This window comes from Haemaphysalis longicornis, unplaced genomic scaffold (genome assembly GCF_048455015.1).
Source record: "Haemaphysalis longicornis isolate Haplotype H1 unplaced genomic scaffold, Haemaphysalis longicornis Haplotype H1 scaffold_7, whole genome shotgun sequence".
NCBI lineage: Eukaryota > Metazoa > Arthropoda > Arachnida > Ixodida > Ixodidae > Haemaphysalis > Haemaphysalis longicornis.
In genome coordinates, this window is record NW_027526422.1 from 76,095,369 (window position 1) to 76,106,753 (window position 11,385).

The following is an 11,385-nucleotide window of genomic DNA, read 5'->3' on the forward strand; positions in this document are numbered from 1 at the left end:
GACAAATAGCGAATAGAAAAATGATATTTTCGGGCGGTGCAGCCATTATTTTACTGATGTTTTTCTCTCTTGACGATAGCGGAAGAAAAAATTGCGTGCACATTTTTTGTTCAGGCGCTCCCCTCAACCATTACTTTCCAAAAATATTATGGGCTTGTAAATTTCAGAAGATTATAGAAAACAAAAGGATAAGCAGCTGAGTGTCCCGCCACACTGTCCGAGCGCTTCTACAGTACAGTCCTCAATTTTAAAAGTGCGTACCAATGCAGAGTGCGAACAGCGGGGACAAAACAAGACCGAAACGCGGAGGGACAGAGGGGAGATGACCCACTCAGAAAATTTCGGGGCCCGTGATCCAAGTAGATAAGCGCGCAAAGCCGGCATCAGCCTGCAGCAGCACAAGTGATTTTGCTCCGAGGCAAAGGCAGTGTTATCAGTGACAGATCAAGACAGACAGGCATGGTGAAAAAGAAGAAGGCGTAGGAGCGCTGACTGGGGAACGCTAAACAAACTTTCAAGTATTTTGCATAGTTTCCGAAAAGCGGCGCTGGCCGGCGGACATGAAAGCACGCAGGAAGGCTACGGAGCGGGGAAGGGTAGGAGAGAGCAACAGGAGAGTGGCTGTTTGGCCATTTTTCGCTCACGCTGGGGGCATGGGGGTACTTGGCAAAGAGGCCACGCAATAAAAAAATTATTCCATTTGTGCATGTCTCGCACCACTTCGGTATTATGACAGTCTTCTGACTAACAAAGAATCCGATGGCTGGCTCTCTCTCACCCACTATCTTTTCTCACTCCCTTCCTTTCTTTTCTTTGTGTGTGTGCATGTATGTGAGTGTGCTTGCACGCTGGAGCAGGTATACCGTATTTACTCGAATCTAACGCCCACTTTTTTTCCGAAAAAATAGGTCCCAAAATCACATGCGCGTTACAATCGAGTACAACTCAAAACTGCGGCGCCATATCGCCATCGACGTTTCAAGATGGCTGCTTGACTACTGAAAGCGTAGCTATCGCTTCGCAGTCGGCGCATGTTTGCCTTTGTTGTCTGCATAGTCTTTTTTTTTTGCGTTCCTCTGTTCTTTCCGCCATGGAATTTCCCACTGCGAAGACATGGCGGGTTTACCGCGATGCTACATTTAAGAAGCAAGTAATCTTGTGCGCAGAAGGCGATGGAAATCGGGCCGCATCATGTACATTCAGTGTTCCGGACACTCGCGTGCGGGACTGGCGCAAACGGAAAGAGAAAATTTTCGCAAGCAAGGCGACACGGAAAGCGTTCAGCGGACCAAAGAGGCGCCGATATCTCCAAGTAAAAGACCCGCTGACAGAGTACGTGCAGCAACAGCGAGCGGCTTAGACACTTGTAACGACAGAGCTGTTGGCCCCGGGCAGCGATGGCACTGCCCCCAACCGTCGTCGTAGTGACTGCCTTGCCGGCAATAACCAGAACATTTCATTTTGTGCCACCTTTGGAATAAACCTTACTCGTTCCAAGTGAGAAGTGAGAAAAGGGTGCATTTTTGTATTAAATAATGAAAGTCTAGCGCATGTTACAATCGAGGACACAGCGTTTTTTCTTCTTCGGACCGCGAAAAACGGGTGCGCGTTACAATCGAGGGCGCGTAAGATTCGAGGAAATACAATAAGCGTCTCGACCATTTGTCTGGTCTATACCTCAGTAATGCCACAATAGCTTCTCTGTACCGTTGTTGGATTATTTATTAATGTGTACCGCTTTCTTTCCCCGTTATTTCTTTTTTGGTGTGGGTCAGATGAAACTGGCAGACATGGAGGTGCGAATACAGAGCGCTCGCCTGCTGACGTGGAGGGCAGCCATGCTCAAGGATGCCGGCCAGAAAATCACAAAAGTGAGTGGGGGTCGTGTTTGGGGTGTCACCGTGACTGCAGCACGGCGTCATTGCAAAAAGCCAGTGTTCTGAAGAAGCTGCACTGGTTGTAGCGGGCTGCAATTGTGTTTAAAAGTTTTAACGATTGAGAAGTGAGCAGCTGAGTTTTTGTGTGTGCCTTCTAATCTGTCGGCCTGGAGGGATATCAGCCTTCTTCTGTCTTCTTGCATGGTGTTTAGAAAAGCTTGACCTTCAACTGTAGCAAGGTGGCAAGTTGGGCTAGTTGGTGCACTTGCATCTTGGGGAACAGCGTGAAATAACAGGGATGCATAGAAAGAAGTGAACAAGACAGGCGCTGAATTTCGGCTCGACGAGTTGAAATTCAGCGCTTGTTCTATTCAGCGCTTGTTCTGGTCACTTTCTTTGCGTCCCTGTTATTTTGCGCTGTTCCCCAAGATGCTTGGCCTTCAACCTTTTTTTGTGTGTGTGTGTGTGTGTGTGGGGGGGGGGATTCGTATGCAAATGCGTCTACAGCTGCCGAATAAACGAGTAGTGTTAAAGGCCAACTGCACTTAAATTTCACCTCAACCAAATTTACTTCTAATGTGGAGTACGTATACCACCAAATCAGCTGGAACACGGGTGGTAGCTCCGTGAAACACCTCGTTAATCATTCAGAAGTGTTTAAAAAAGCTCTGCCGCAGACCACGCTGCACCTGCCGGTGGATCGCGTAAACGCACTTGTGACGCTCCGGCCATCCGGGGCATCTTCCTCTGGCCAGCCACGCAGCTGGAGAACCAGTCATGCTCTGCTGCACACACTTCACCCATTTGCTCCCCCTGCAGGCGTAAAGCTTGCACGCAGGCTTGCTCCCTAGCTGGTGACCGTCCGCCCATTCGCTGGACGGCTGCAGCATCACTTCAATGGCTGCGCTCTCCTCAATTTCAGTTTCAAAATGTCCCATTTTTGCAGATTGCTTGCGACGTCCATGCGCGTATTTCAGCTGTTGCATTTTGCATCTTGCTTTCTTTTTCAGCAGACAATACGAAAACAGTGTTTTCAAGAGGTCGAAATTTTGAGTGCAGTTGGCCACTCGTTCAGCAACGCGACATGTTTTCATAACTTTGGTAGCAATTAAAATAGGTCATTTTGCCGCACAAATAGCACCACAGCTGCAGATTCGCAGGCAAATTCGCATCATGTAGAATGGGCCTTAGTCTCGTTTCACTGTCCGCCTTTTTACGGTCTGCATAAACTTTCTTTCTTTTCAGGAGGCAGCCATGGCAAAACTGGCCGCATCAGAGGCAGCAACGTTCGTCACACATCAGGTAGGGGGACATTTTTGTCCAAAGCTGGCTCTGCACCTTGAAACACACATCATCATCATCATCATCATCATCATCGACATCTGAGCGTTCTGAAGTGGCAGGATTCGCGAGGCTTTCCTGCGGCATAACTGATGTGAATTTGGGAAGTTTTGTTTTAAAACAGTGGTTTGCACTGAAAGCTCTGCTTATTTTGGTTGTGTTGTTTTTTATTATTAATAGGACTGTCCAATAGTACTGTCATGGGGCATGTGGGAAAATTCATTTTTTCCGAAAGTTTTTTTGTGTGCGTGAAAACAAGAGGTAGAGGAGCACCCAGAGGCTACATTCACAACTGAAGGTTATTCACGGGGAAAAAGATGTACTTATGCGCAAAAACATCATCTTCAAATGAGGAAAAACAAAATTACTAATGTGCAAAAACATTATCTTCTGCATCATTGTCATTGCCATCAAACAGTGGCACTCTCCATTAGAGGGGCATTAACATTGGGGCTACGACATTGCAAGCTACGACATTGCGAGCAATTACTCTTTGCCCGAGTTTTCAGCGTTTAACTGTATCGTTTTGAGCATTTTAGTTACAAAACATGCAAAAAGTAATTTTGTTCCTTTGCAAAAATTTTGAAGTGAAACTGGTCAGAGGAAGTTGTTTGTTGAAAAGGAAACTGTTCTGCCTTACTTCTTATGGGCTTAGAAGAATCGGAAGTTACCTATGGGGAATCAGAGATCCTTAATTTTAGGATATCTTGCCTGGTCTAGCCAAGTCGATGGTTTACTAGAAAAATTTTTCACCAAAACTTAAAGGCCTGCTCTCGTCAAATAAATTGATTTTAGTTTTTGGTCTTGCATTTGCCTAATGCAATCGAGACAGACCTTTGAAGTGTCTGATTGGGCGCCTCTTATATGGTAGCAGTTCTACCGTAGCGGCGTCTACTTTTGTGGAGTTATAGCGTAGCGGAGAAGCGGTCCCGCTGCGGTAACCGGTAGCTGACCAGAGAACTGTTACAGCTGAAGTTGGTGTACGTGTGTGTCTTTCCCAGGCGATACAGATCCTGGGCGGCATGGGCTACGTGACAGACATGCCGGCGGAACGGCATTACCGGGACGCCCGCATCACCGAAATCTACGAGGGCACCAGCGAAGTCCAGCGTATCGTGATCGCGTCCGCCTTGCTCAAGGAACATGGCATTGTGTGACCTGCCGGTTGCGCCCCAGTAGCCTGGCGAAGGTAGCGCAGCGTGTACAGCCACGGGCAAAAGTTTACGGACCGGGAAAATGGCAATTTTAAGTTATTTTTCTTCTGGTAGTAGCTCGACAAACTGCTGTGTGCATGCGAGATGTCGTATAGTTACTGAAGTAATGAAAAATGCCGCGCATAGTACCCCGAGCTGCCGTGCAGCAGAGAAATAACCCAAAATTGCTGCTTTCCTGGTCCATAAACTTTTGCTCTTGGGTGCACATATGCTCATACAGTCTAGCCGTTGTGTTAATACAACCTGTTTACATTAGGAAGGGAGGGGGGGGGGGGCTGCCACATGTTGGGTGCCTTCCTTGGGAGGAAGCTCTAGCAAGAGCTCAGGTACCTCGAGCTGAGAAGTTCAGCCTTCAGGGTAGTGACTGCATCAGTGTGAGTGGTCAAGGTCGACAAAAGGCTCCCACAATTGCCAGCAAAATTGAGCTCTGGCCTGTAAAATGTACCAGCCACTGCCACCTTTGTTGCCGAGGTTAAAGGGACACTGAAGTGATTTGTAAACATTGTGGGATTACTAGCGCAAATTGTAGTCCAGAGTCCATAGGCCATGTTTCGACCAGTCTGAGTGCGTTTACGCGAATTTATTTAGTAGAAAAATCAATTCGAAAATGCTGTCCTCCTCTCTGCTTCCTCGCCCATTTTCTGTGGCGTTTTCGTGTGATGTCAGGAGGAAATGTCAGGAGGAGATGACTGCGCTACTGCACGGCTCGCAGACCTTCCGACAGAGTCAGTCGGCCCAGCGTTTAGTCCGCCGGCCGCCAACGGGTCGTCACCATTCGTTCGCTCAGTTGCAAGTAAGCCACGGCACGTTTGTGAATGGAAGAATGTGCCTTTCTTTACTTTGTTAGTTTGTACACTGTATCAAGCTCCAAGTCGTGGTCCCTCCACACAAGCGCTGCACAAGCGCACATGCGACGCTTCGCTGATTGGTATGCTAGTAGGAAAATCTAAGGCCACTTGAAGGCGGGAGAAGTCAGCGAAGTCAATATAGGTACAGTGGAACCCCGCTGGTACATCCCCAGGACTTGCGGCGACCCGCTTCTTACGACGGATCACTGCGGTCCTGGCAAACTCCCCATAGAAACAATGCATTAAAAACCCCTATGATGTGACGCTCGCGTGCACGCGGTCCGCTTCCTACGACGGACCCTGCCGCGGATAAACGAGCAGTTTTCCCATATTATACACCGCTTCACCGCCTCGTCCTGACCTTTATTCTTAACCCTCGTATGACGCTGCTTGATGTGCAAAGGTCTGCAGGCGGGCCAGACCACTTGCTGAACAGACGCAAGCAAGCAGACGGGTACTCGTGAGCAGCAGTTAACCTGGGACGGCCCCACGCGGCAGCAGTACGTCAATGTGCTAACCGCGAGAAGTCGAAGTTCAGGTGGCAGGTGGACCGTGAATTGGAAGCTCCCGTTGCGCCGTCGACGAACGGGAAAACACATACGACACAACCCCACGGTGATAACCGAAAAGCCATTTTTCCCGCCCGCTCGACCCAAGTTTCTTCTCTTTCTCCCTATATCTTTGCTCTCTGCTTATCAGCGTCTTCCAACGCCGCGTTGTCACTCCGCTCATTTTCTTTGCTGGAAGGCCTCAATTCGCGTGCATCTGCAGCAAGGGTGGAGCAAAATATAGGAGGCGATGGGTGGAAACATGTACCGGTTGGCTCCGCCGTTTTGTGTCACTCGCTGGCCGCCGCAGCAAGTCACTGAAGCAAGACCGCGCTATAATTTTTGCCGCAACACGCTTTACTCGCGAAGGTTGAATTACCTTAGCTATTTTGCGTTGCTGGGTCTTGTGCGAAACGAAAACTGCCATGTGTTCGAAACGAAAACTGCCATACGGCTCGGGACCGTACAAAAGGTGTCTCCACCATGTACCGTTTTTTGTTCATGTCCGCCTTGTACTATCGTTCATTTCGTTTCGCCTTGGCAGTTTCACACTCGCCATTTCCCCTCTCAATTTGCTCGACCATGTAGGCCTTATATCGTGTAGCGCACGGCGCTTGGCTGGTGGTCTAGCTGGATGCCATAAAGGAGAGGGGGGCACAACATAGGCGTTACTTTTTTTTTTTAACTTGGAATTTCAGCTAAACAATCACAAATCACGCGAGAACGCATGAATATAGTAGTTTTAATAAGTTCTTAGCCCACCTATCGCGTGAGAGACCGTCTACTAGGCCGGCATTTACTCGCACCCCGGTCGTACGACACCCCGGTCATGCGACGCTTTCTCGCGGTCCCTTGAAAGTCGTATTATTGGGGTTCCACTGTACTAAGGAAATAAAATCAGCTGAAACTTTTACCGTACAGCGTAAAAGTAGGGACCAGGAAGCACTTTCTTTCGCTGGGTGAACAAGCACACTGGTCAGCAGCACGACTACACATCTGCGAACGGTTTTTCGTCTAAGAAATGCAATTGCTAGACGTGAGATACTGTGGAAACTTGGGGGACACTTTCTGCACGAGCGCTATACAACAAATAGTCACCTAAGCTGCTTGAAATGCTAAAACTAAATAAAAGTGTAAACTGGTAATGCATTAATTTATATACCTTATATTTCAAACGCCGGCAGCGCTGGCCCGTGGCTGAGTGGTCTGGAGCACTAGGCATGTTGCTTTGCAAGTTGTAAGTTCGAATCCCCGCAGATACTTTTTTTTTGTAAGTTGATTTTTGCGTTTTCGGCCGATGTTTTCTATACTGAGTTCACCATTTTTGGGCCGGAACATTCACTGCTCGACGAACGAGTTTGCAGAATGCGCGCAGACCGACACTGACGCGCTAGCGAGTTTTCGTTGGTGTGCTGTATCTATAAGCACCTACTGCTTGTGGGCAGTGGGCACAGGCCAGAATCAGCAAACCCTTGTCCTGGTGCAAACGCGCTTTTTACGATACAGGCTCGAGTGAGGCAAGCTCCAAATATGGGGGAAAAGCGCATGGAATTTGAGCGTCTCCAGGGACACGGAGGGCGTTCATCCACTGCGTAGGCCTCAGCTAGTGATCGCTACGATTCCAAGCCGTCCTGGGAAGCTTATCTTAGGCATTTTACAGCCAACAACATGGCAGAAGCGCGGTATGACAGTTATTGAGATATCGAGAATGCTCATCGAACGATAACGTCGGATGTCAAGCATGTTGTTTTACAGAACCGAAACCGAAACTTGTTTGAATGGTACTATTGGACATCGTCCAATCATGGTGCACCTCCTCCCCTCGCCACAGCATTTAGTTGGTGCGGCCGCCGCAGACCGCGCACTGTAGTTTTTCTTCCTTTGGGCTTTATAAAATAATTACCGACTTATCAACCGGATAAACGATGAAAAGTGTGTTAATTTGAACCAGTCTACGCAGCGCAACCAAAAACGGGAGCTTGACAAATTCACTTCAGTGAATCTAGTAAAGGCCAACTGCACTCAGATTTCACCTCGACCAAATTTATTTTTAAATGTGTAGTAAGCACCACCAAATCAGCTGGGACACGAGTGGTAGCCCCACGAAATGTCCCGTTAATTAGTCAGAAGTGTTTTTTAAAAAAGCTCCGTCGCAGACCACGCTGCACCTGCCGGCGAATTGCGTAAACAGCCATGATGTGCCTGTGACGCTCCGGCCGACGGGGGCTTCTTCCTCTGGCCAGCCACAAGTGTCATTGGTTTAACCTGCACCAGGTGCTTGTGACGTTATCTAGCCACCCCAGGAAACAAATTTTGCCGTCATGTCTTGTTTCTTGCGCACCTGTGATTATGTATTTTGCTGTGCTGTAATGTGGACCCTACAACAGATTACATGATTAGAAACTGAAAGAGGTCATTGTAATTCACCACTAGAAGCAGGAGACTGAGTAGGGAGGAGACTTTTAAAGGCCAACTGCGCTCGTAATTTCGACCGCGCGAAATCACTGTTCCTGCATAGTATGACTAAAAAGACCGCGATGTACAAAGTATGACGCCTAAAATGTGCGTAATTACGCCGCAAGCGACCAGCAAAAACCAACAATTTTGAAAACGAAACTGGGCAAAACGCGGCCATTACGGGCAGGCGGAAGTGACGTATCAGCCGTCGGCGCAAGCGGCCAGACGGCCTGGCCTGACGGCGCGAGCTGTGCGGACCGGCCGACGCGGCCGGCTCGGCCAGCCAGGAAGAGAGTGTTAGCGTGCGCGTGCAGGGGTGTGAGAGGCACGCGGAAAAGCGAGCGCTTGTCTCGCAAGCACGACACTATTCGTGCGCTCCGACAGCAGCACACCGCGTAGGCATGATGTCGCGACGACACTCGAAAAGTAGAGAACCGTACATTTCTAGGGACCATAACCGTACGGTTAACGAAGCCTCTTCGGAGCCATGAAAGCCAAGCGTACCGGCACGAAATACGAGTTTCCCGGATTCTCCCGCTGCGAGGCAGGCCGATTGGCCTGGACGGCTGGCATGTCACTTCCGCTAAACGGCTGTTTGCGCGACACGCCGGCAGGTGCTTTGTCGTCTGCAAGGGCGTTATTTTGAGTGCCTGAAACTGAGTAACCACGCATTGCACAGAGCTACCGGTCGCGTCGCAGTAGTTCTCATGGTACCTACTACACATTTCGAAGGCATTTAGCCAGGGTGAAATTTGAGTGCAGTTGGCCTTTAATTTGTAGACAACAGCTTCTTGCCTCCATAACAGGAGTAGCTCCAGAATTGTGACTTGGGCTAGTTGCAAATTAAGATCTCCAAAAGGGAAGCTACACTTAAATTGACGAAACAAAAAGAAATGCAGATAGGCGAGTGGTGGACAAATAAGACAGTGCCCCGACCAGTCTGTCTTTCTGAATGTTTCATCTGCTTTAACATTGCCTTTTCTTCAAAAACAAAATACGTAGTGCCTGCAAGAGTGAGAAATCTGGTTTCTTGCCGAAGGAGAAATGTAAGCACCGTAAGCTGACAGTTTTTGAGGCTCTATGTTTTATCATTATTTGGCTTTGTCGAAAGACAGGAATGACGGAGGGGAAGAAAAAAAAAAAGAAAAATGCCTGTGTTTTGAAACTCCAACATGTTAAAAATCACCAGGTGGTCTACATTATTCTGTAATACTTATTACAGTGCACCTTGTAGCACATTTGTAGGTTTGGTGCGTTGGACCCCCAAAGTTTAATTTTGGTAAGGAACATAATGATGTTCTTTCTACACCTCCTAAAAAATTGATTGTGTCAGGCCCCACAGGGCGCATTCATTTTTTTACAATCAAGATGCAGTGGTATAACTACCGTATAAGTCGCAATATAGGTCGAGATTTTTACTTAAAAGTTTGCCAATAAGTCACACCTCCAGCTATATCCCGGTCAATGGAGTAATTTTTTTCCAATTTCGCGGCCGCAGGCTAAGGGGGTCGACCTATATGCCAGCTCGACCTACATTCCGACTTATACGGTATCGACACTGTATTGCTGAAAAGGACAAACACCTGCCTTTTCCCTCCAACTTTTGATATTTCACACTCTTTCCTTGTTTTGTGGGTCACCCAAGTAGCACATCAAAGGTTGCATCTATATCTTGATGGTGCTGTGATGAAGGCTGTTACCATGTTGAGAAGTGTCAATGTCTGGCTAAGGCTCTCCCCCATTTAGAGCTTTTGTATTGAGGTCTAGTCCTGTGGTAAGGTCACGAGGGAAAGTTTATGTTGCTCAACAAAGTGTTCTTTCTCAAGTGAACGGCAAGATGCCTATGAGAATGTGCATTACCTGTGCATTAGTTGTTTCCTGTGCGCTTACCAGCACTTGAACTGGAAGATGCATTTGGTGTGACCATCAAGCTCTGTCTTGTTATATCAACTCGTACGGGATGTGTATGAACCTTTGAGAGATTCTATATTTTTAATAAAGCCTCGTGTGCAAACCTCTGAGTCTCGCTGAATCTGTTGTTTTTTGAGTAGCGTTGTGAGCTAGTACTTTGTTGGGCAAAGCGTAGCAGTTTCATATCTGGTGTTCGCGTTCTTGAGACCTGCTCTGTGTGTGGCCTATTTCTGTCGCATCTGCTGCAGCCTAAGGCATCATTCACACAGCCGTTTTTCACCCCGTCACGTCACTGTCTTCCGTCATGGGCGATGGTTGCTCGGGCGATTCCTCGCTGAAGACGGTGCGACGACGGGAAGCCAAGCTCTACGTTTCCGTCCCGTCAACGCGACAGGGCCGTGCCCCGCGGTAAACCAGGCAATCAGAAAACTGAAATTTTTACGGCTAAATTTAGCTGAAAGTGAGCACACGTAAAAATCTAAGCCATTATTTATTTTTGTATTTTTGTGTGCAATTATAGTAACCTTGTATCGACATTTTCTTTACTTTTCAGATTAAGCTCACTCAATTCTAGGCAAGTGAACCTGTACTCTGACTGAAAGCTCTAGTACGAATGTTACTCTGTTACGTCTCTGTCGCAGTCTTTTGACGTGACGGTGTCGTGACGAAAAAGGTGACGGCTGTGTGAATGAGGCTTAATGCTGTTGCGCAAGTGGTGTCTGACTGCACTGACATCGCAGAGGCTGGTGTCATCACAAGTGGAAGTGATCTCGCGAAAGGAGAGGATGTTACCTTCTGCCCGGACACCACTGATGATGCCAGCACTAACCACGATATTGCGGCTAGCTAGGGCTGTGACGTGTCCTTTTTTGTGACGAGCTGTTTCTTACACAGTGTGGCAACAGCACGCCCCGAGTACCTATCTGGTGGTTTGCTTCAAACATTACCTATGTCCGCTTCAAGATCTGTTCTACAACCCAAGCCGACTCTTTGGCCTTGTGGTTGGTTGTCTGTCCCACGCTTTCACGCTATCTGCCTGGGTAGATTTAAGTTTTTTAAAGCAAAACAGCTAAGCGAAAAGAAAATCCAGTGGTCCTCTTCACACAGGAAACTCCTCCAGAGCAACCCCACGCATATGCGTGAAAAACCAGGTTGGAAAGGCGCTAGAAGTAACGGGAGAGAGATTGGC

At 48.1% G+C, this 11,385-nt stretch overlaps 1 protein-coding gene across 1 annotated transcript in view; it reads left to right on the forward strand.

The window, feature by feature from the left end:
* The window catches only part of LOC144145994 (short-chain specific acyl-CoA dehydrogenase, mitochondrial-like), a 22,791-nt gene extending 18,097 nt beyond the window's left edge, over positions 1–4,694 (forward strand). Inside the window, exons 9-11 of the mRNA XM_077677887.1 lie at positions 1,776–1,871; positions 3,123–3,179; positions 4,220–4,694. Of these exons, the coding sequence (XP_077534013.1) occupies positions 1,776–1,871; positions 3,123–3,179; positions 4,220–4,375 (309 nt within the window). The 3' untranslated portion in view covers positions 4,376–4,694. The remainder of the gene's footprint in view (positions 1–1,775; positions 1,872–3,122; positions 3,180–4,219) is intronic.
* Positions 4,695–11,385: the final 6,691 nt, after the last annotated feature.